Source organism: Pinus tabuliformis, chromosome 5_1 (genome assembly GCF_031772625.1).
Source record: "Pinus tabuliformis cultivar Carrire ecotype Pingquan chromosome 5_1, CPIR1, whole genome shotgun sequence".
In the NCBI taxonomy this organism is placed as follows: Eukaryota; Viridiplantae; Streptophyta; class Pinopsida; order Pinales; family Pinaceae; genus Pinus; species Pinus tabuliformis.
The window spans coordinates 336181885-336207464 of NC_142305.1; the positions used below are offsets into that span (position 1 = coordinate 336181885).

At 43.1% G+C, this 25580-nt stretch overlaps 1 protein-coding gene and 1 pseudogene across 1 annotated transcript; one reads left to right on the forward strand and one right to left on the reverse strand.

The window, feature by feature from the left end:
• Window positions 1-442: 442 nt before the first annotated feature.
• Window positions 443-781, reverse strand: LOC149164759 (expansin-A2 pseudogene; annotated as a pseudogene).
• An 18515-nt stretch (window positions 782-19296) lies between these two features.
• On the forward strand, window positions 19297-25360 carry LOC149164760 (expansin-A2-like). Its single transcript, XM_089430977.1, has 5 exons — window positions 19297-19312; window positions 21600-21626; window positions 24403-24477; window positions 24616-24934; window positions 25057-25360. Exons 1-5 carry the CDS (start codon window positions 19306-19308, stop codon window positions 25358-25360), a joined length of 732 nt encoding a protein of 243 aa, XP_089287103.1. The 5' UTR covers window positions 19297-19305.
• The last annotated feature ends 220 nt before the right edge of the window (window positions 25361-25580 follow it).

Sequence of the window (25580 nt, forward strand, 5' to 3'; positions counted from 1 at the left end):
GGAGAAAACAGAGCATTGTTCTCTGTTCAGTTATTTTGTTTTGGAATTTACCAAAAAATTCCCAACAGTATCGTTCCCAATATATAAGGCTACCAAAATCAATTAACTCAATCACTGCATACATATAGACAATGCTTGAGTAGAGGTCATCAAAATCTCCAATAATTGCCATCAACGATAACAATTAAAATATAAAAGCGCCAATTTACGGAATTTATGAGAAACATGTCACTGATACAATATTTCGCCGTCGCGAGTTCAATTCTATACACATGAAGTGTATATCAATTCTATACAGCAGAAACAATTAGAAGTGGGAATACTGCCTATTGTACTATCGGAGTAATAACCACTTTAAAAGTGTGATATTCTACCATCACGTCGGCTTCGTTGCTTCTGCATTACTCTTCGACAGGGTAGTTTTGATGCAGATGAAAATGGGTTAAAATTGTTGTCCTTCAAATGCCTGGCCGAATTGCCAATTTGCGGGAGCGACGTTATAGGATGTGATGGTTCTCCCATTGCTGGTGGTGACTTGGAAGGACAGAGTGTGCTCATTCAAATAAGAGTTGCCCTGCCAATTCTGTCCCCAGTTGCGGGACATTGCTTGCCAACCGGTGTTGGAACCTTTGATGGAAACCGCCTCCACATCCCCTGCCCCTCCTACGTTCGTAATGAGCACCAAATTGAAGTAGGAGTGCCCATTAATCGTGAATCTCACTCCTCCCTTCCTCACGCATGGAACCCTGCATGGATATATATTAATCTTGCAGCTTAGCATTTCATCGCAATTAAAGTCAAGTTGGGAATAAATTCTCAGGATTGAAGAATAGGAATATAGTGTTGACAGACTAATTAGGGTAATAATTAATTAATTACCTTCTGAAGTGTTGGAAACCAAAGGTAATTCCAACTACCTGACACTGATATTCAACAATGATTTTATGCTAGAAATCATCGGTTGTATTTAATCAAGTTCTAGAAGTCGGCGGATACATTGACAATGGGGAAGCTTCTCCAGGAAGCCACCGACTGAACCCATCTCCAGAAAATTCTCCACTTTGTATATATACATGTTAATTGATGAATAGAAGCAAGTCTTGAGTTCAATGTTTCTGTGTTGTATGTTTAGTGCTGTATGTTGCGCTCTCTTTTGGTGGGCCCCAGTATTGTAGCAATAATGCTACAACTCCTGGGGCTTCCTATCTCTAATTTTATCAACCCGGTAGTTCGTACAAACTTGGAAGCGACGGTGCTGTATGCACAAGTACTAGCTCTTGTCGCAGCTGTCACTTGGTCAGCTGGCACAAGTCCGCTAGGGCTCAAGCCAACTTCTATATGCTCTCAGAAGAAGCTTTCTAAATGATGGACGAAGGCTATCGCAGAGGAAATCAATCTACTTTGCAAAAATGAACTGAAAGCCAACCAAAACATGAAACCCTAGTAAACCCTAATCTGACTAGTTTGATCCCTATGATGCAATAGTGAGAGTGCAAATGTCTAAAAATGATGCCATTACTTCTAATGATGTGAAATGCATGAACTCAAACTACTTTCATTGAAAAGAACATTGTTTTTGTATTTTTGCTTAAGTGGATGGAGTGATGATGAATTTGTTTCTTATTAGGGTTTGGCTGTGCAGAGGTGGTGCGAAGGGAGAGAAATCTTGGGAAAGGTCAGGAGGGCTAGGAGAGGTCCCAGAGGGTCCCTAGCATCAGTCCATAGAAGTCTACAACGTTCAGATGCTCGGCAACCAAGTTTGCAGGCTCCTACAGGATGTCTGCAGGGGATCCTACAGGAAACTAAGGAATTCTACAGGAAGTCTGCTACCTTCTACAGGATGTGCTGTAAGTGGAAGTTTTGGGTGATGGTGAAGTGATGGAGTGGTATGGGTGGATAGGTAAGGTGGGGATGGAGCTTGTGATGGCTCAGGGACAGAGGAATAAGATGGAGAGAGAGTGCACGGAGTTGGTTGGTGGATAGAAGGATGGCAGCAACGAAAGGTCAAAAAAATGAAGCTACGTGGCAATGGATGAGTTGGAAGGTAAACAAGCTGAACAGAGGTCGAGTAGGTGGCTTGAGGAGAGGTTAAGAAGAAGAAGAAGGAAGTGGAATGATACTGAGCAGTGTAAATAAAACAAATTGCTTATGTCTTGCACCAAAAACGAGAATTCATTAACCAGTGCTACCTGTGCTATTAAACCAATGAACAACGATGTAAATCATGAAGAAAAATCGTGCATGGAATTGTAATGAAGGAGTATGGCTCAAGAGCAAAATGCATGGAAGGATCCACGATTAAAACGACTGTGTTGCAGCTTGCATAAAAGTAGAAAAGACTGCGTTTTTTTGGTGGTTGGTATAGACTGCACCCCAATCCCTAAACAGAGATGGCAGTGGAGGCACTAACAACCTTTTCTTGGAGCTCCAGTGAATTACAAACCTCCTATCCTAATCTAAGCAACTGAAAGTAATTTAACCATAAGCTAATCCTACTCAATCTTATTAAATAAATCAAATCAGCAGACTGTGTTCTTGAAATGCATATCAAAACAAAGAAACAAAGTGCTGGAAAGAAAGGTAAATAACACTACAAGAAGAGGAGATCTATTGCTCTCAGGTTGGGCCCTAACCTGAGAGCTATAGCTCCCTTAACAGCTCAGAATTAGATCCAAATCAGCTTGCCTTTATTCATAATCAGAAGTCTAATGTCATGCCAAAACTGGCTTACAAAAACAAACACCGAGCTGTGCTCAGAAATTACAAGATCAGTCCAAAAGTTCAAAAAGCTCCTACCAAAGGCTACTGCCTTCATATTTATACAAAGTGAAGATCAAGCTGGCTTCCTCCATTCGTGGAGCTTGGCTGTCCAACTGAAAGTCAAACTGCTGTAAAACTATTGATCCTGTAGAACGTGTTGGCTGCCTTTAAGCTCGGTGGGGAGAGCTGTTAGAGCTCGGAGTTAAGGTGAAAATCACGAGGAGGGTCATCAAGACTGTGGACAACCTCCCTATGAACCCGCAATGTCACCTTTGTTGTCTCCTTGTCTCCTTTTGCGTGGCCTTTTGCTCTCTTTAATGCCAAGAACCTGAAATCATCATGTATTAGCCACATAGATATAATGTCTGCCCCTCTTCCTACAAACAACACGAATATACTAAGAAATGAATGCATAAGTGATAAAAGAGGAATGGTTGAGCAAGGTAAGTAGGCCAATATGAGCCCAAATTGTACCAAAAATTGGGGCTCATCATCACCCCCCAGCTAAAATATTTGCTCATCCTTGAGCAACTTAGTCAAAATCTTCATCTTTCATTGCTTTTACTGCTTCGCTTACATCCCAAGCGTCTATGGTAGTGTCCTCTTTGCTGATATGAAAGCCTGCTTTCCTGTTCACCTCTTCCCATTGTTCACTGTCATCCTCCTCTGTATTGCCTTCCGTCAACCCTAGCAGTAGTGGTGGGCTGAGTTTAAGGCCAATCCAGCTGGCCTGGAGGCTTTACATGGATTTCTTGTAAAGGTCTACCCTTGCCAAAGCTTCCCTCATCCGAATTGGGGTATGGTACTCTCGGATTTTCAAGCTGTGTGCCAAGGTATTCCATCTGCGTGTGCATGCTTGGGCAGCACTTTCTCCTAACAATCTTTCCATGTCTTCAAAATGAGCTATGTCTTGGGCCTGTTGGTCCATAAATCTCAAGGAAGCTGTGGGATCAGTAGCCAACTGTTGGTGGGCTGAGATGAGTGCAACCGGATCCTCTGGTTCTGCTCGAATGAACAGTGGCTCGCTCACTTCTCGGTTCATGACCGATTTTGCTTCAGCTGCTCTTTGATCCTCATGGTTTAACCATGAAGCGAACGCCATCAATTGCATATCACCCAAGGCAATATTGGGATCCCAGGAGACTTCATTAGGCAAAGCCAAATTGTGGAGGTAGAATTCTGCTAATTTGGCTTTGTCTTCTGACGAACTAGTACTGCATAATTCCGAAAATTGTTGTGGGTTTTGGATCTGAGAAATACCTCTTTGTGCCAAGGTATTTATTTGGAACTGCAGCCATTGATCTTTTAAGTACAATCCATAGGATTTTGCAGGTTGTCTGCACTGTATTGCCTCCATGGCCCAGCTGGCCATGCAGGCCAATTGTGCTTCCTTTTGCTGCAGTTGTTCTTTTAGAGCTTGCACTTCAATTTGTGCCTACTGCTCTGCTTCCTGTACAAGTGTCATTGGCTCTTCAAGACCGGTAGTCAGCTCCTTTTTGCCTTGTTGTTCTTTTGTGGCGTCTTTGGAGGATGTACCTGCCCCTACCCTTAGTTCCTGTAGCTGCAATCTCAGCTTCTGATTTTCTTCCTGTAGGAGCACACGTTGGCAATTAGCCACATGTTTAGCCATGGTGAATTCACTCCTGACCTCCTTGAGTTGCTCTTGTAAAGGGCCTATGTCCGCCACACCCTTTGACTTGGCGATCTGCATCCATGTGTGGGAACGAAATCTTTCTTCCTCTAATGCAAAAAATAAAAGTACAGTAAATTTCTGCGGTATGATTTTGCCCGCCTCTAAAAAGGTGTAGTAGGAACTCAGACTAGGCTGAGGGCTGGGCTCTGGTATATGTACTTCTTTTGCCTCTTTAGGTGGCTCTACCTCACCCTCCCTCGGTGGTGATGAGGGTCCTTCTCCTTCCCTCTTCTCCGTTTCCTGTAGCCGGGCCAGAGTGTCCTGTAGAACATTTTCAGCTTCCTGTAGCCGAGTTTTTTCAGTCAACAAGTCTAACCTTTCTTGCCACGTATTTTTCTTTGGACTCCCTTTCTCGTAGGTGACTGTTATCCTTGAGGGGGACTTTTCCTTGGGAGAAGCAGGGGTATCTTCGATGACAATCGGGCTGCTGGACGGAGGCTGTGGCTTGCCCGTCTTTATCCTAACACTTCTTTGAGCTTTAAAGTATAGAGGGGTCTCCCTCTTCCTCTTTTCTTTTGGCTTAGGTGGTGTGCTGAGGCCAGCTAATACAGTTGTTGCCTCCCTTGCCAGAATATCCACCTTCTTCTCTTTGGGTTTCACCTTTTTGGGGCTTCCTGTAGAAGCCCTTGTTTTGGTAATTTTCGAGCTTCCTATAGAAGACCCTTTTGCCAATTTCGGGCTTCCTGTAGAAGACCCTTTGTCTGTTTTCGGGCTTCCTGTAGAAGCCTGTTTCTGCTTTCCTGTACACACGGGTGTCACCACCTTTGCTTGGTTTGCTGCATGGGTTTTGCTTTTTTGTTTGGTTGTAGGTGCTGATGAGGTACTTGGGCTAATGTGGACCACCTCAGCTTTGTTTGTTCTGCTCTTCAACCTCTTTTCTCTTGCTGACAAGATGGGTGTGCCACCTTTTTCTTTGTCATCCTTTTCCTCATGCTTCTTCTTTTGTTCTTTCTTCTGCACTGTGGTCGGGGTCTTCTGGCCTTTTTCTCTCTTTCCCTCGGCCACTGCTTCTTTTTCCTCACTGCTGGAGGAACCCGTTTCTTCAATCAACATTTTTATGTCTCCATCTCTTGTCAAATTCCTGAATGATTCCCAGGAGAGGGGAACCTTATATGAATGAAGCGCATCCTCCACAAGAAGTTTGATCAACCCATGGTGGGCTACCTGATCTGGTATGCCTTCTTTTAACTTTGTGGCACACTCAATTAGGGACTGTAGCAGGAAATAAGGAATGCTCGGTTTCTGTTCTACAGGAAGATCAATCTGGTGCCTCAATTCAGCGAGCAACCGAAAGTGATATGCGTATACAATGCTAAAACGACCTTCACAGGTTATATACTTCATGATTTGCAGGCTGACTTCATTCCATGGTGGCAGCAAGCTGGTTCTTCGCACCCCATTTTTGTCCTCCGAGAATTCCTCCTCAGGTGGAAAGAATTCTTTCTTGGCCTGCTGGATCAACTTCCTTTCCTCCTTATCCCATGGCAAACCCATCGGAAGTTCAGTAATTCGACTGATATATTGCGGGGTGAGCTTGAGGCTTAGACCCCTGAAGTTCACTGTGGCCAGTGTCTTGGATTTCGGCTTCAGAACCTGCAAAAATTCTTCTGCCACTTCATCATCGTACCCCTGCAACTTGTCACAAAAAGATATCCATTGAACCCGTGTGAAGAGCTCTACCACTTCCTGGTTTTCCCTCAACTTGGTTGAATCAATGGGTTCTCGTCTAATAAACCCACCCGGCATGATAAAACGGCTTCCTTAACCAGAGGTGGTGATTGTGGAAGAAATTTGGTTTACTGAGACAGAGTGTAGAATGTCATGCACATAATCCACAAAACTTATCCCTGAGGAACTTAACACAGTTTAATTACTCGACGTCCTGTAGAATGACAGTATAGGCACAGCAGACAACAATTTCACCATTTTTCTATGACCAGACTGTGGACGACAATCCTGCCACCTTTAATAACCAGTGCATGAAGAGTTCAGGGTTACGATTTTAATTTGGCCACCTTTTTACGTGAGGCACCCGCTTTCCTGTAGAAAACTGCGTTCCTGTAGGCTGACAGCGTTCCTGTAGAATGATAGCGTTCCTGTAGAATGCAGCGCGCGATTTTCGGGAGAGACTGTAGTCGGTCTGCGCCTTGGGTGTGCTTCTCAATCGTTCTGATAGCCAAAGGCTCGGCGTATCACACTGCAGAAGGATCAGGATAGCCACTCGAGTTCAAAACGGTGCTTGATAAATGCATGAGTGCAATCTAGCCGATTAGATTTTAAATTCGGCGGAATCCGTGGCGCGGGGGTGAGCTGTCCCCACCGGACCGTTGGGTGACGTCATCCCATCATTCAACTGCGCGTTCACTTGCTGCCGCATCAATTCCCGCAGATCTGCTGCCGCCTCTTCGGTTAAACTCATTTTTTTTCGATCGGATTGCTCTCACGTGCGTGCTGCTATTCTTTTTGTCATGGCCGCCACCCACACATCCACTAGACCATCAACTGGCCGACGTGGCCGGCCAAATGGCCATACGGCCGCTCAACCCATTCACCTTTACACTTAGCAATCAATCAAAGTAACATTCATGCAATCTGATGGAAGGAAGGGTCGAGACACTTACCTGCGTGGCTGCACACGACGTTTCAGTTCTTTGGACGCTGATGAGTCGATTTACCTGCTGCTGGCGAACTTACATAGGCCCGGAGGTCCATGTTCACGAGCTGCCAATGATGGATGGGATGCTTTAGTTGCATGCGCCCATGTTTCATTACATATGGCCTGCGCTGTGAATGGTATCCACTCTAGCAGGCTTAACTGTTACAGGACTCCCGCGGGATGTCTTGGAACAGTTCTTCCTCCTTGGGTGCATGCTGCACGACGATGGATGGCCTCACGATCATGCTCCCGGAGCTTCTAGCTGACTGTGATGAATATGGTGTGAGATCTCTAGCACTTTTTTCCATTTACAATTTGCTTTTTCTCGAGACTCATCGATCTGCTTTGCTGGTGCAGGTAGCTTTGTTGCATGTCGACAAGGATGGTGGAACAAGATAACAACAATGTGCAAGGGTGACAACCGTGGCTTGCATGCGTCCAAACCGATCCTTAGCCGTTAGATCTCCTCATGAAATGAATTCTGGCCCGTTCTGAGCTTCTACAGGAAGCTTCCTGTAGAAATATAGCGCTTCCTGTAGAAAGGATGCGTTCCTGTAGAGAGTCTGCACCTTCCTGTAGAAGATCTGCATCTTCCTGTAGAAACTCTGCATTTTCCTGTAGAAAATCTGCGTCTTCCTGTAGAAGACTCAAGCTGTAATAAAATTGCACATACCTTGGAGAAAATGAGTATTCTTGGAGGAGGTGATGGTGAGGTGTCCTGACTGCATGATGAGGACCCTTGGCTTTGAGTTGAGAGGCTTCCTCTCCTCCATAGAACACCTGCATGCAATTTTACATAATGAATCTGCTGACTTTTTTTTTTCTTGTGTTTTTTTTTCTTCTTTTTCTTTTTTTTTGAAAGATAACAGGGGCGCCTCATTGAGGTTTTCACCCTTGCCATCTGCCTTAAGCGCCTCAAAGAGGTTTTCACTCAAGGATCTTTTTCCAATCTCTTTTTTTTTTTTTTGAAAAGACAATAGGGGCGCCTCCATGAGGTTTTCACCCCTACCACCTGCCTTGGGCGCCTCAGAAAGGTTTTCACCCAAGGATCTTTATTATTATTATTATTATTATTATTATTAGATTCTTCAGGGTATGCCCAAAGCAGAGGTAGAACCCTTCTCTATGACCAACACTGCCTTCTCCATAGTTTTGATGAACTCTTGTCTTGAGGGAGGCTTCCTGTAGATATTCAATCGATGCCCATTGACAAGCATGGGGATGGTTTCCTCATCAATGGTCCGAATAAGAACAGATCCATTGTCATGACATTTTTCCACTGAATATGGCCCTAGCCATCTGGTTCTCAGCTTTCCCTTGAAATCTTTGTATCTGGAGTCATACAACAAAGCCCAATCTCCCGGCTGAAATTGCTTGTCATGGAGATGTTGGTCATGCCACACCTTTCTCTGAAGTTGAACCACTTTTGAGTGAAGGAGGGCCTGCATTCGATGCTCATCCAGTCCATTCAGCTGCAATAGCCTTTCTTGTTGTGCATGGCTGAGATCTAGGTCCAGCTGAGCTGCCATCCTCAAAGTGTTGTATTCAAACTCAATGGACAGCAAAGCTTTCTTCCCATAGACCAGCTCATAAGGTGTGAAGCCGGTGGTGGTCTTCCAAGTGGTGTTGTAAGCCCATGTGGCTTCAACCAGGCGATCTGCCCAGTCCTTTCTGCTGCTTCTCACCACCTTAGTCAAGATCCCTTCTAATGCTCTATTGGTGACTTCCACCTGCCCATTTGCTTGAGGGTGATAGGGGGTGGAAGTCCTATGCTTGATCTTGTGATGAGCTAGTAGATCTTCAACCAGGTTGGAAGTGAATTGGCTCCCTTGATCAGTGACCAGCTCTCTTGGATAGCCAAACTTATAGAAGATGTTTTCTCTTAGGAACTTGGCCACCTTTTCTTATGTTGCTGCTTTGATTGCTTTGGTATCTGCCCACTTTGTCAGGTAGTCAGTGCACACAATGATGTAAGACCTTTTCCTCGAAGGGGGGTTGATTGGGCCCACAAAGTCCATACCCCACTTCTCAAATGGCTCAAGAGTCACCTGAGGTTGGAGAGGCATCTCATCCCTTTGGGTTGGTTTCCCCATTCTTTGGCATTGGTCACACTGGCTCACATATCTTCTGACATCTTGATGAAGTGTGGGCCAATAGTAGCCTGCCTGTAGGATCTTGAAGGCAGTTCTCTTTGCTGCAAAATGTCCTCCACAAGGCCCATCATGATAAGTGAGGAGGATATCAAAGACTTCCTCCTCCCTTACACAACGCCTTAAGATCTGATCGGGGCCAAGCTTGAACAGATTGCCCCCGATCCAAGTAAATGAGGCACTTTTTCTGATGATTCTGCTCTTCTCTCTTGAAGATAGGTGCGGAGGGAACTGTACTGAAACAAGGTAGTTTGCTATATCAGCAAACCATGGAGAGAGTACTGAAATAGCAAACAGATGTTCATCGGGCATCTGGTCATCCACCGTTCCATCCTCATCTGCAGACAAATCCAATCTAGATAAAAAGTCAGCAACAACATTTTCTCTACCTGATTTGTCAACAATGGTCAAATCAAACTGCTGCAATAAAAGTAACCATCTAATAATACGAGCATTCACATCTGGTTTATTCATTAAATATCTAATTGCAGCATGGTCTGTATGTACAAAGGTTTGATAGCCAGTAATATAATGTCGGAACTTGTTCAGTGCATGGACCACAACCAAGAATTCCTTCTCGGTTACAGTGTAATTCAGCTCAGCTTTGGACAAGTTTTTGCTAACAAAGTAAATGGCATATGGAAGTTTTTGCTCAACTTGTCCTAAAGCTGCACCTATGGCTTTGTTCGAGGCATCAGTGTGGATGTGGAAAGGTAGGGCCCAGTTTGGACCTCTCAGGAGTGGGGCTGACACCAACTTGTCCTTCAATTCATTTAAAGCCCTCTGACAATCGTCAGTCCATTTAAACTCCACATCTTTTGCCAACAGGCCAAACAATGGCAAGGCTAGCTTGCTGAAATCTTTAATGAATCTCCGGTAGTATCCTGCTAATCCCAAGAAACTTCGAACATCCCTTACCTTTTGAGGAGGTGGAACCTTCTTGATGAGAGCAATTTTGTTAGGATCCACCTGCAACCCTTGGCAAGAAATGGTATGGCCTAGCACGGTCCCTTCAGTCATTAGGAATTCACATTTTTCAGGACTAAGGGACAAGTTCATCTCAATGCATTTAGTTAGGACTTTTCCCAGATTGGACAATGCTTCCTGAAAGTTGGACCCGTAAGGAGTGAAGTCATCCATATAGATTTCCACTGCATCATGGACCAGCTCCGAGAAGATGCTTAAGACAGCTCTCTGGAAAGTAGCAGGAGCATTGCATAGCCCAAAGGGAAGGACTCGGTAGGCAAAGGTGCCCCAAGGACAAGTGAAGGTGGTCTTATCTTGGTCTTCCGGGCTGATTTGGATTTGGTTGTACCCGCTAAACCCATCCAGGAAAGAGAAGAACTTCTTTCCTGCCAGTCCATCCAACACTTGATCTATGAAAGGTAGAGGGAAATGGTCTTTCTTGGTAGCTTTGTTCAGTTCTCGGTAGTCCACACAGATTCTCCATTTCCCATTTTCTTGGGAACCAACACCAGAGGGGACACCCATTCACTATCTGAGATGGGGTAGATGAATCCGGCATCCAACAGTTTTTGCAATTCTTCTTTGACAATGTCCTTAAGAGCTGGATTCATTCTCCTCTGGGGTTGCCTAACCAGCTTACAATCCTCTTTGATGTATATGTGATGGGTACAAACCGAAGGATGGACTCCTTTAATTTCCTTATAGCTCCAAGCGAAAGCATCTAGGTGACTGGCCAACAGGCTACACAGCTCCTTTTCCTGGGAAGGAGATAGGGAGGAGCTGATCTTCAACGTTCTCTCAGGGCCGAACTCCACATTCTTGACTCTGGGAGTGACAGGGTTGGTTGTACAAAGATCCACTAAGGTGCTAGCTTGGGAATCCTCCACCAATTTCTCTAAGGATAGTGCACTGGAAGGTGGATTCTGGATCAAGGTCTCAATCAAGTCATCCTCGGTTGGGGGGTATCTTCTGGTGGTATCTAGGGTGCACAGAGGTGCTGAGTACACCTCGTCTTCCTCTCCTTCTTCTAACCAGAGTGGTAAGTCATGCTCTAAGGAGGGTTGGGCAGGAGGGTATAGGACTAGCTGTTTGGACATAGGACCATTTTTTATGGTCATATTTCCTGCACGGCAACTTATGTAAGCATCTGCAGTGGCTAACCAAGGCCTTCCCAAAATGAGAGGATATTCAGTAAGCTTTGCCTTGGGTTGCAGAACCAAGAAATCTACAGGGTATTCCCAAGAGTCGATAGAGACCAAGACATCCTCCACAATCCCTTCGGGAGTCACAGTGGAGCGATCTTCTAATTGCAGTACTGTCGAGGTCTTCCTCAAGGAACCCTGAAGATTGAGTTTGAGCATGGTATCCCTGGTCATCACATTAATGGCAGCCCCCAGATCAATCAAAGTGTGAGGTATGATGGTGCCATTGATGTGGACATCTACTACAGGACTTCTAGGATCTAGGTACTTTGGGCAGATGACTTGTCCTAACATAAGGTCAGACAGTTGTCCTATGACATTGATGGTTGAAGCATCTTTCTTCCGCCTGCCTGGGTGTTTGAAACACTTTTCCTTAACCAGTTTGTTGTATATTGGCACATCCTTGATGGCTTGGAGAAGTGGTATTTTTACACACAACTGCTTGAGCTCACCCAGAAGCTCATCCTCCTCTGGGTTGGGTTGTGTGGTGGCTGTCAGTCTCTCAGGAAAGGGTGGAATAGCCTTTGGTTCACTTTCCTGTTTATCTTCCTCATCCTCTGGGGGAGGAGGTTGGCGATCTGGTAGAGTCTTTCCAGATCGAAGATTGATCTCCTGGATCTCCACTGCATAGGTAGGGCATGAGGTTTCCCCAGTGTACACCTGCTGGGCCTGTCTATTGTTGGGGTTCGGGTTCGGTTGAGCAGGCATTTGAGGTTGCCTTGGAGGAGCAGGAGGTAATGGCTAAGGTTGAACTGGTGGTGGAGGCAAAATGGCGGGAGGCGTATTGTACTGGGGCCTCCACCCTGACTGAGGTGCATTCCACTGAGGCTGTGGCTGGGCATGTGAATGATATGAATGAGAAGTAGGTTGAGTAGGGTACTGAGGTGGATAAGACCATGGAGGAGGCATGGACCAGGAAGGATGAGCAGGGGGACCCCAGGAAGGCATAGGAGTCGATTGGTTGGGGCTGTAATAAGCTTGAGGTGCCCCTTGCATCCCCTGCTGATAAGGTCTAGATCCTTGTGGCCTCCTTTGGTTGAGGTAATAGAGAGGTTCAGTGGGAGCTTCTGTCCCTTGGTACATGGCTTTAAACCCAGGTAAGGTTGGACACTGATTTGTGGGATGGTCCTCCTCACAAACGAAACATACTTCAACCGAATGCAATGGGCATTCGTTCTTAGGGTGTCTCCTTGTGCACCTAGGGCAGAAGACAGCCAAGGCTCTCTCAGCTTCTTCTTTCTTCTGCTGGATCCTGAATGTGTCCAGCTGCATGGCAATGGTCTGTCTCACCTCACTCTTGAGATCTTCTAATTGATTTGCAAGCTCATGTTTGGAGAAAGGGACACTGGTTGAGAGGAGGTTCCCTCTACCTCGTTTCCGAGCTACCCTGGAGTGGTTTCTAAACACATTTTTGATGTCCTCATAAGGCAGTTGGTAAATGTCCCCCCCAGCTAACATGTGAAGTGTATCTAAGAGGTCTTCAGGGACTCCTCGGAGTAGGACCAACTTGAGGGATTCAGGGTCAAGTGTGCACCTGGCCCGCTTATAGCTAAGTTGGAACCTCTCCTCATAATCCTCTAAGGACTCATCATTTCCCATGGTCATCCGAAAGATTTCTCCCTTGGTTTCCTTAGACCTACAATAATCCCTGTACTTGGTATTGAAAGCTTGCTGCATCTGAGCCCAAGTTGTGATACTATTCCCAGGTAAGCCCATGAACCAGCGTAATGTTGCATCCTTAAGAGTTGAAGGGAAGAGTTTCAGCTTTTGCTCATCTTCAGTATAGTCATAGGTTCTACAAAGGACAGCAAACTCAAACAGGAAGGTATCAGGATCTTCAGTAGTCAGTCCATGGAAGTGAGGTAAGGCGGAGGGGCTAATGTTCTTCATTTTCATCTCTCCATTGGTCTCTCGGATGGGGAAGGCACCTTCTATTCTCTCATCTTCTCTTCTATTGTCAGCCATAGCTTCAGATGGAGTGGTCTCTAACTCTTCTTCTACTATAGGATCTTCGTATATCTCGGGATGTTCACCTATAGGTTCTTCTGGATCACTGTCACCAAAGAAGAGAGAAGGGTGACTCAGTGATGTGGTGGGGGTGTTGGGTAGGAATTTGCCTGATTTATCTCGGTTCCTACGAGACATGAAATGGAAAAGACTTTCTTTTTTGATTGTTTTTGCTTTTTTCCTTGGTACCTGCAAAATTGAAACAGATTGATCTACAACCAACTATAAAGATGCAGAATTAAATTGAAAGCAGGAAAGAACTAATCTACTTTGCTCACATGAAATTGCAGGAATGGAAATGCTAGTCTATGCTTGCAGAATTGAAACACTAGTCTACGCTTGCAGAAATGAAAGGCTAATCTACGAAAGCAGGAAATGCTAATCTATGAAAGCAGGAAATGCTAATCTATGAAAGCAAGAAATACTAATCTATGAAAGCAGGAAATGTCTATGCTACTTTTGCAGAATGGAAATGAAATAAACTACTTAGCAGAAGGCAAGAGTAAGAAAATAGAAGAAAAGCAACAATTACTAATACCCTGACGCTTCCCCGGCAACGGCGCCAAAAAGATGGTGGGCCCCAGTATTGTAGCAATAATGCTACAACTCCTGGGGCTTCCTATCTCTAATTTTATCAACCCGGTAGTTCGTACAAACTTGGAAGCGACGGTGTTGTATGCACAAGTACTAGCTCTTGTCGCGGCTGTCACTTAGTCAGCTGGCACAAGTCCGCTAGGGCTCAAGCCAACTTCTATATGCTCTCAGAAGAAGCTTTCTAGATGATGGACGAAGGCTATCGCAGAGGAAATCAATCTACTTTGCAAAAATGAACTGAAAGCCAACCAAAACATGAAACCCTAGTAAACCCTAATCTGACTAGTTTGATCCCTATGATGCAATAGTGAGAGTGCAAATGTCTAAAAATGATGCCATTAATTCTAATGATGTGAAATGCATGAACTCAAACTACTTTCATTGAAAAGAACATTGTTTTTGTATTTTTGCTTAAGTGGATGGAGTGATGATGAATTTGTTTCTTATTAGGGTTTGGCTGTGCAGAGGTGGTGCGAAGGGAGAGAAAGCTTGGGAAAGGTCAGGAGGGCTAGGAGAGGTCCCAGAGGGTCCCTAGCATCAGTCCATAGAAGTCTACAACGTTCAGATGCTGGGCAACCAAGTTTGCAGGTTCCTACAGGATGTCTGCAGGGGATCGTACAAGAAACTAAGGAATTCTACAGGAAGTCTGCTACCTTCTACAGGATGTGTTGTAAGTGGAAGTTTTGGGTGATGGTGAAGTGATGGAGCGGTATGGGTGGATAGGTAAGGTGGGGATGGAGCTTGTGATGGCTCAGGGACAGAGGAATAAGATGGAGAGAGAGTGCACGAAGTTGGTTGGCGGATAGAAGGATGGCAGCAACGAAAGGTCAAAAAAATGAAGCTACGTGGCAATGGATGAGTTGGAAGGTAAACGAGCTGAACAGAGGTCGAGTAGGTGGCTTGAGGAGAGGTTAAGAAGAAGAAGAAGGAAGTGGAATGATACTGAGCAGTGTAAATAAAACAAATTGCTTATGTCTTGCACCAAAAACGAGAATTCATTAACCAGTGCTACCTGTGCTATTAAACCAATGAACAACGATGTAAATCATGAAGAAAAATCGTGCATGGAATTGTAATGAAGGAGTATGGCTCAAGAGAAAAATGCATGGAAGGATCCACGATTAAAACGACTGTGTTGCAGCTTGCATAAAAGTAGAAAAGACTGCGTTTTTTTGGTGGTTGGTATAGCCTGCACCCCAATCCCTAAACAGAGATGGCAGTGGAGGCACTAACAACCTTTTCTTGGAGCTCCAGTGAATTACAAACCTCCTATCCTAATCTAAACAACTGAAAGTAATTTAACCATAAGCTAATCCTACTCAATCTTATTAAATAAATCAAATCAGCAGACTGTGTTCTTGAAATGCATATCAAAACAAAGAAACAAAGTGCTGGAAAGAAAGGTAAATAACACTACAAGAAGAGGAGATCTATTGCTCTCAGGTTGGGCCCTAACCTGAGAGCTATATCTCCCTTAACAGCTCAGAATTAGATCCAAATCAGCTTGCCTTTATTCATAATCAGAAGTCTAACGTCATGCCAAAACTGGCTTACAAAAACAAACACCGAGCTGTGCTCAGAAATTACAAGATCAGTCCAAAAGTTCAAAAAGCTCCTACCAAAGGCTACGGCCTTCATATTTATACAAAATGAAGATCAAGCTGGCTTCCTCCATTCGTGGAGCTTGGCTGTCCAACTGAAAGTCAAACTGCTGTAAAACTGCTGATCCTGTAGAATGTGTTGGCTGCCTTTAAGCTCGGTGGGGAGAGCTGTTAGAGCTCGGAGTTAAGGTGAAAATCACGAGGAGGGTCATCAAGACTGTGGACAACCTCCCTATGAACCCGCAATGTCACCTTTGCTGTCTCCTTGTCTCCTTTTGCATGGTCTTTTGCTCTCTTTAATGCCAAGAACCTGAAATCATCATGTATTAGCCACATAGATATAATGTCTGCCCCTCTTCCTACAAACAACACGAATATACTAAGAAATGAATGCATAAATGATAAAAGAGGAATGGTTGAGCAAGGTAAGTAGGCCAATATGAGCCCAAATTGTACCAAAAATTGGGGCTCATCATCTTTCATGGTATCAGAGCTCAGGTGAGCTTGAGGAGACACAGCTCATTGTGCAGAGAGGCCGAGTGGGTATTAGACGTGTGAGGGTGCATAAGAGCGTTGTGTCACCTCTGGAGTCTGCTAGAGTATTTTCTTGGCCTCTGAAGTAAAGCCTGCCACGCTGGTGAATTCGTTGTTGCTCTTTTGAAGAGAGCTTTGAGAAAAGGTAATGCCTTGCAAAGCCAAAAGGAGGTGCTGTTACAAAGAGGGTGTGTTTCTCGATGAACATCTTTTGAAGCTGTGTGTAAGCCTGGAGCACGTGAAAAATGCTGAGTGCATAGTGTTGTAGCTGCTGCGGTGGAAAGTGCCAATACAATATTGCTGCCATAATTTTGTTATGTTCAGTATGAGGAGGACACTGAGATCAGAAAATATCATTTCTATCAGTTGAACGAGCCACCGCAAATTTTGTAAGTGTGAAGAGTATTGGCCTGAGGAGGTCATGTTTGGTGCATCTGCCGGGAGTTGAACAGTTGGTCTATTGTTTTGGATGTTAGTGTAAAGGCCGCCCACGATGGTGTCTAATTGCGCTTGTTGAGACCTGTGTGCAACCAAAGGTTGCCAAGATTTGCGGTGCATGGGAGGTGATTCTGGTCCTGTCAATTGAAGAAGCCGCTGCAGATCGGTGTTGTGTGGACAGTGTTGCATGTTGATTGAAGGTCGCTGCGGGAGGTGCAGCGTGGTTGCGTGAGCTATTGTTGTTCCTGTGCTTGTATGGATGGTGATGCATCCAATGAGTTGAGAGCTGAGAGTAATATGAGACGGGTGAAGGTTCTAGTGAACTGCGAATTGTGCCTGTTGTGGATCACAACATCTGTAGCTGTGGTAAAAGAAAAAGTGTTCTGTTGAAGTGTGGGAGCTGTGCGTGTGGTAGAGCTGTGTGCTCATCAAGTTGGGAGCTGTGTGCTCAACTAGTTGTTGGCTCACTCAGGTGAGCTGTGAGGTAGGCCCAAGCCTGAGGATGTGGAATAGAGTCGTTGCCTACAAAGTTTCGGCTGTGGAGAGAAAGCCGATTGTGGAGATTCGGTGGAGTGAAGGTCTCAAGGAGTGAGATCTCATCTATGTGAATTTTTTCTTGAAGCTGTATGTTGCAGTGCGCTGGACAGAGAGCAAGTTGGTGCTGACTGTGGAGTAAAAGCTTGCGGCTTGGTATAGCTTGGCAGTTGAATTTTCTCAAATGGCAATAGTTGCAGAAGAAGATCTGAATCAGATAGAAGAATTGGAAGACAATGATGCAATACTGAAACGATTAATGTCAGTTCTGCCAATTTTCTCAGGTAAAAATTTTAAGCTTTGGGCAATTAAAATGGAAGGATTGCTTGGTTCGGTAGATTTATGGAAATTTGTCCAAGAAACTTCTATGGATTTGAATGATAAGTGTAGAAATGCAATAGAATTGTTTCTCATCATATCAGCTTTAGATAAAAATATTTTGTCTAGTATTTTGTATGAATTTGGTGAAATACATGATGCAAAAATATTTTGGGATATTCTTGAAATGAAATATAGTATGGAGGGTAGTGAGAACGCTGAAGTTGATGAAGGTGTTGTAGCTAAAAGTGATTGTGTTGAAAGTATCATAGCTGGGATTAAGGCTGAAAGTATGTCTTTAACTGACAATAGTGTAGCATGTGATAGTAAGGAAATTACCTGTGATGGAGAAAATTATGGAGTCAAATTTGATGACAATTATGTATCCCATGATGAGTGGTTAAATATGATGCATGAAAAGCATCTTATTGATGAGTTGTTATTTGGTGAAAAGAGTTGCCTACCTCCATACACCAATCAAATGCAGGACAACATGTTTGCAGTAACAGAATTGACGAAAGAGGTTGAAGACATAACTCAACCAACTATGTCAGCAAAGAAAGATGAAGGAAGAAAAGGTTTTTCCAAAACACACAATGACAAAAATCAATATGGTTTTGTTTATGAATCTAACATTGTTTTTGAGTGTGCAGATATTGACAATAAGGAAGAAGCGTCAAAACTTGAAGAAATTGCAAGCATTAAAGACAAGTATGGGTCCTAAGAATGTGAAGCAATGCTGAAGAATGTTAACCTGCAACCAAGAAAGGAGAAGCTCCATCACTATTTTATGGCAAGAAAAGTGAAGATGAAGTTGCATCAACAAATGAACAAGAATGGACCTTTTAGCAAGAAGACAAAAATGAAATGTTTATTGTAAGCCTAGCTGAGACTTAGACCAGTAGGCATGACAATTAATAGTATAGTGTCTTGTTTATTGTATGTAGTTGGAATTAAGGGGGAGTGTTGGAAACCAAAGGTAATTCCAACTACCTCCCACTGATATTCAACAATGATTTAATGCTAGAAATCAGCGGTTGTATTTAATGAAGTTCTAGAAGTCGGCGGATACATTGACAATGGGGAAGCTTCTCCAGGAAGCCACCGACTGAACCCATCTCTAGAAACTTCTCCAGTTTGTATATATACCTGTTAATTGATGAATAGAAGCAAGTCTTGAGTTCGGTGTTTCTGTGTTGTATGTTGCGCTCTCTTTCAAATTGATAAATTGTTGTTTGTTTTTTATGATCACATGGAAGAATATGAAGAAGAAATTGTAGTACCAGTGAAAGGAAGAAACAAGTTTGAAGATGTCGAGCTTGATCATGATGCAGCGATAAAGCTAATTGAAGGATGGCTTGAGAAATCTTTTAAACATATTGATGTAGGTTTGAAAACAACAACTGGCATGGTGAAAAATCTTGAAACTGAAGAATCCATGGATTGAGCACAGGTGAGCTGTGTTTGGCGAGGTTCGTGAGGGCTCTGTGGTGTGAAACACAGGTAGAGTCTGCCCGTGGTGTGTAGATTGGTGCGGCCAATCAAGCCGTAGTGTGGAGTGCGTAGCACTGTCTAGAAGTGTTGAAAAGTGTCGTGTTAAGTGCAGACCGTGTGAGGTGAGGCGGAGAGATGTGGCTCCCGCTGTGTGAAAAATGCTAGAGTTGTTTGAGCTCTGTGCTGGCTGTTCAAACCAAATGGATTAGATTGTCCTGTTTGAAAATGTAACCAAAACTTGCTGTAGTATCAACTTTGGAAGCGGCGGCAGCTGTGAAGGTCCCATTTTCTCCAGAGCTAAGAAGTCGATGATCTTGTTAAGGCTTCTGTTGTTGTCCTTTCTCAACTGAAGGAGGCAATGTTGAGCAAACTCCTGGGCGTAGATTATCTTAAAAAAGGTAATATTTTTCAAAGAAAAATGATTGAGCCACCGTATGGTGTCCCTCATATATTCCATATTCTATTGATTTCTGATATTTGAGTGTCCCAACCTTTACCGCTGTTACTGACTACTGTGGAGTTAGATGTGACCTATGAACCTGGAATACTGTCTCTCTCAATCCCACCAAAAGGTGAAAGCACAGGAATACATACATGCTTGATTTCTTGCTGTTGGAAGTTGTGGTAGCTCTGGTGTGTGTTGTGAAGTCTCTGTATGGAGCGCATGTCGAAGCGCTGTTGTTGACAATGTGGCTTGAAGAGGCGTGTTGGTGAGCCGAGAGCGTGGGCGACAGAGTTGTGTTTTCTGGTGTTGGTGAGGCTGCTTTGTGCTTGTTGGCTGACAGAGTGGTCCGTTGGATGAAGAATTGGAGACTGCAGCCGAGTGTCTTGTTTGTTGCTGAGAGGATACTTGTGTTTGGCGTGCGTTGTTCGTTTTGATGTGTGGAGAAGAAAGAGCTGTGTGCTCTGGAGAAGAACGAGTTGTGGTGCGATGAGAGTGGAGAGCAGCTGTGCATAAGTTTGTGCTGGTGCATTCTGAAGAAAGCAGTTTGCTGAGGCTACGGTGTAAAACGATTTGGGAGAAGGGTATAGCTGTTCGCTGAGCTGAGAGCGATTCCCTTGCTAGAAAACTATGCTGCTGGTCCTGTCCCTGCTTGTTGGAACGGAAATTCAATTGCTGCCCTTTCTGTGGGTCCACGCAATGATTTACAGATTTTCTTTTATTTCATGCACAGTGCTTAATCTGTTACTGAAATCATCAGAAACAATGATTATATTTTAGTTTAGATTTAACTTGAAGGAGTGTTTTCACTGACTGTGTATGCCTGAATTGTGTGGGTGTGTGTTGACTGTATGAAATCCAAAGTTGTGGGTTTCGAATCTGTTTGTCTACAACCTGGTGCTACTCTGAAGTCAAAGCTGGCCAGAGTTTAAGGAAAATTTAAGACTAGCTGATATGTCTATCTTTTTAGAGATTTTTGACAATGATCCTTTCGATGATCATTTTCTCATGAACCCATTTGGGATTAGCAGTATTTTTGAGTTCATTGACGAACAATATCATGCTGTTGAAGAAATCACTCATGTTGTTGAGGATCATGTCGTTGAAGAAATCACTGAGTAAAACTTGTTTCTCTCATAAACCAGTTGTTAGAAGTTTTATTGGATCTGCTTTCAAAAATGACTACATTTTGATCGCTCGTTTGTTGGTTCCTCATGGAAAGTGGGGAGAACTTGAATTAGATTACCTTGTACGGGGTCTTGATCCAGAAAAGGTTGTTGACGTTAAGTACATAAGAAAGGACTATGTTTACAGTGTCTTATATATTGTATAGTTGTCATATGGTTGGATTTAAGGGGGAGTGTTGGAAAACATTGATAAATCCAACCACCAGCGTTAAAAGCCAAACCTAGCATCTTCTAGAGAAGTCTGTGTCTTCTGGAGAAGTCGGCAGTAAGCGGCGGTAGTCGGCAGATTACTGTAGAATTTACGGCTATCCATGTGTATAAATTTACATGTTTGTTAATGCAATGATGAATCTATGAGTGTTCTTTGTTTCTAATATGAAGATGACTGGAACAATGCCACTTCTGTATATGGCGATCTGTTGAAACGTAGGCTGAGCCATGTCGAAGTGACTGGAACAATGCCACTTCTGTATATGGCGATCTGTTGAAACGAAGGCTGAGCCATGTCGAAGTGTTGGAGAGGTGGATTGCACCATCCTCCATTATCGTTGGGAAGAGCAGAGTTAGGGGGGCAGAGGTTAGTAGCAGTAATTGTCACAGTGCCTGGTAGACACCACTCAGGGTCGGAGTGGTGGTTGTATTTCATTTCGTAACAGGTTCCGCAAGTAGCGCCATTGTTGAAAAGCGCCGTGCTCAGAGGTGCAGTGTTCGTTCCATATCCTTGGCTATACAAATTGTCGTATCTGCACGCACGGCCTGTCAGATTAATTTCACCATCGATTTGCTTTAGCTAACGTATGGTATTAAATTACTAATCTAAAGCTGAAACTGCAAAGCGATTAGTGTCTGCGCCCACCCAGACGTCCACAGGGCGGGAGTTTTGTGGAGGTATGAACTTACCCATTGTGCCCGACGCATCGCTGCCACCGTAAAATGTAGCATGTGCAGATTGCCAGCCACTATCTAGTGCACAAGCCGCGCCAGCTATCCACAAGAAACTGAACATCGTGGCCAGTGTTAAAGGCGCCATTTTACTGTCGCTTAATATAAGTAGACTTCAACTGAACTGATATCTGGGTGAGAAGTGATGCCTGAATCCACAACCGAGTCTTGGACTCTGAGGTTTCCCAATTAATAGAATTTAGTGTCTGCGCCCACCCAGACGTCCACAGGGCGGGAGTTTTGTGGAGGTATGAACTTACCCATTGTGCCCGACGCATCGCTGCCACCGTAAAATGTAGCATGTGCAGATTGCCAGCCACTATCTAGTGCACAAGCCGCGCCAGCTATCCACAAGAAACTGAACATCGTGGCCAGTGTTAAAGGCGCCATTTTACTGTCGCTTAATATAAGTAGACTTCAACTGAACTGATATCTGGGTGAGAAGTGATGCCTGAATCCACAACCGAGTCTTGGACTCTGAGGTTTCCCAATTAATAGAATTGGGAGGTGGACAAAGGATCAAATTTTCTTCCGCGAATGGCGTTACCCATCGCAGCGTGCGGAGATATGATTTTCTGTTAAGTTATTTGGTGGACGTACGTGGCACGTTAAAACAAACGGTGGCCGGAGGCCACGTTCATTTTCCGCGATAGGGCGTTTATTATATTCAAAGGTCTGACCATCCTATAGCCGTCACGGCCGGTGGGCAACGATTAAGCGTATAATTTCTCCCTACTTAAAAGTAGGTTGAGAACGAAAGGTTTATGCTTATTCGTGTCTTCGCTCGAATTTAGGAATTATTTTATAAATTATATATATAAATTCTTATGTAGAAAAGAATATATTTATTTTTGATTATGGTACAAATGTTAGTATTTATCAAAACCTATATTGTTTGTACATAGTCTTTCTTATTTTTTCAATGAAGTAGGGAGCGAATTTATCGCTAAAAATACAAGTTCTAAATACATGTATGATGAAGACATCTTCAAAACATCATCTCTACTAGCCGACGAAACTGGAATAGAAGACCTAAACCTGCAAGGGATCTCAATCCGATCTTTCTAAGTTGTTAGATACTTATTTTTTAACTTGATAAGAAATCCAATCCACTATACTAATAATAATGATGTAATGATAATTATTAACTAGTGTGGATAATAATGATAGTAATGATAATTATTAACTAGTGTGGATAGAATATTTCTCAACAAAAAATATTAACAAGAAAAAAGATACTTTTATTCTTAAAAGATAAAATATCACATTAAATTTCAATTAAATTTCAATTAAAACAATTTAGCTTATCACACATGTGCCAAATTTCTTTTATAAAAGAAAAACAAAATAAATAAAAATATTTAAAAATGATTCATGAAGATGAATACCATATCTTGCATCAAAAATAAAATAACTTCATGCATACAACAAGTAAATAAAACCACAATGATTTGTTAATGAAATGCCAAAGAGTATGGGTATGAGTAAGATGATAAGGCAATATCTACCTTTCATTCAATGATTTCTATTTTAGAAATCTAGTAAGTGCACATATAGTTACCGATCTCTTTTTTGAATTTCCAACACAACGTTAGGTTTTTTAAGCAATTAATATGGTTTTTGTTTTTTATGGGTCGTTTTTATTGGGAATCTTTCCAATTTCTATTTTAGAAATCTAGTAGGTGCCAATTTTTTTTATTGAGAAACTTTCCAAGTACAATAGGAAATAGGCTTTGTAGTGGTAAGTTGAACAACTTAATTGATATTGGTAGGAAATAGGCTTTGTAGCGGTAAGTTAAACAACTTAATTGATATTGGTAGGAAATAGGCTTTGTAGTGGTAAGTTAAACAACCTAAATGATATTTGTATTTAAAAGTTGTGGTATATGCTTTTTCTTGCCACCACATTTTATAGGGATTTTGTTTTTTTAAGTTCTTATATATTATATTAAGAGGTAATTTACGCTATTATTGTTTTGATTTTTATTGTTATGTTTTTTAATTTTATTGATTAAAAATATTTGGAGAATTTCATTTTTTTTTATTAGACTCTTTATAAATTCTCTAGTTTTATTTGTCTTTCTTTCTTCATTTCATTTTCCAAATAAAAATATATTTTTCTAGAAAAATTGCATAAATTATTGATAAATTTTGTAAATTTTCTGAACTAAAGATTTTTGAAACTTATTTTTATTTTTTTACCGTTCAATCAAACTAATAGTGCATTTCATAGATTATAAGAATTTGATAAAATGAATTAGAAAAGAAATAAAGCCGGAGTCATTAGTCATTATTCTAGCGCATATATATATAAAAGAAAGAAAAAAAAAATTAATTGTCACCAAGGGGCCACCGGCCTTTCCAGTAGTGTCGATCATATTGTGGTCAGACTTTTGAAAATATTTTGGTCTGACTTTTGAAAACAAGATCCCCTAGTTCCAGTTGTGTCGGTCATATTGTGGTCAGACTTTTGAAAATAAGAACCCATTGGTCATCGCAATATTCACATGATTCTTGAATCCCGTCTGCAGATGTCCCTAAGGCGGAAAATGACCATGGTCACCGACAGTTTGAACGAGCGGTGCATGTGCACTGTGCACCCAACGACTCTCCAACTGATAATGTCTAGACAATCTCCGCTCGTTGCGGTGGGTGCCGGCGTTAGCGGAAGAAATTTCGATAACTTATCGACCTCCCGATTCTATATATATTTTGGAGATTTGTTGGAGTCCACCAATCAGCCATCGATTGAGATGATCGGTTCTGCTTTCCATTCTTCGTAGTTCTATCGTCAGATATTCATTAAGCGAGTATCTATTTCGCTGTGAAATGGCGCCCGTAATACTGGCCACAACGTTTGGTTTGTTGTGGATAGCTGGTGCAGCTTATGCACTAGGTAGCGACTGGCAATCCGCGCATGCTACGTTTTACGGTGGCAGCGATGCGTCAGGCACAATGGGTAAGTTCAATCTTCGACAATCGACGCCTGCACGGTCCTAGATATAAGTTCAAAAATATTGGCTTCATTTTCAGGTTTAGATCATTATTTAATACCATATGTTAGCTAAGCAAATCGACCGTGAAATTAATTTGACAGGCGGTGCGTGCGGATACGGTAACCTATATAGCCAAGGCTATGGAACGAACACTGCAGCTCTGAGCACGGCGCTTTTCAACAACGGAGCTACATGTGGAGCCTGCTACCAAATGAAATGCAACCACCACTACGACCCTCAGTGGTGTCTACTGGGCACTGTGACAGTTACTGCTACTAACCTCTGCCCCCCTAACTCTGCCCTTCCCAACGACAACGGAGGATGGTGCAATCCTCCTCTCCAACACTTCGACATGGCTCAGCCTGCTTTTCAAAAGATCGCCATTTACAGAAGTGGCATTGTTCCAATCATATTCAGAAGGTAATCAATGATTACTGTAATTCAACACTATATTCTTATCCTTCAATCCTGAAATTTTATTCCCAACTAGACTTTAATCGCCATGAAATGCTAACCTGCAAGATTAATATATATCCGTGCAGGGTGCCATGCGTGAGGAAGGGAGGCGTTAGATTCACGATTAATGGGCACTCGTACTTCAATTTGGTGCTCATTACCAACGTAGGAGGGGCAGGGGATGTGGAGGCGGTTTCCATCGAAGGCTCCAACACTGGTTGGCAAGCAATGTCTCGAAACTGGGGACAGAATTGGCAGAGCAACTCCTATTTAGATGGGCAGAGTCTATCCTTCCAGGTCAGCACCAGCGACGGGAGAACTATCACTTCCTATAACGTTGCTCCTGCAAATTGGCAATTTGACCAGACGTTCGAAGGACTGCAATTTTAAGCCATTCTAATATGCATCAAGAGTAACGCAGAAGCAACAATGCCGAGGTGATGCGAGAATATCACCCGCTTTTAAGTCCGAGAGTACTTTAGGAGTCTTGTATTCATAATGTGGAACTAGGGTACGCAAATTAGCGCCCAATTCTGATTGTTCCTTCTGCATAGAATTCATGTATGCATCGCGTATATAGCTGCGCTAATTTGGGGTGGCGATATTTTGT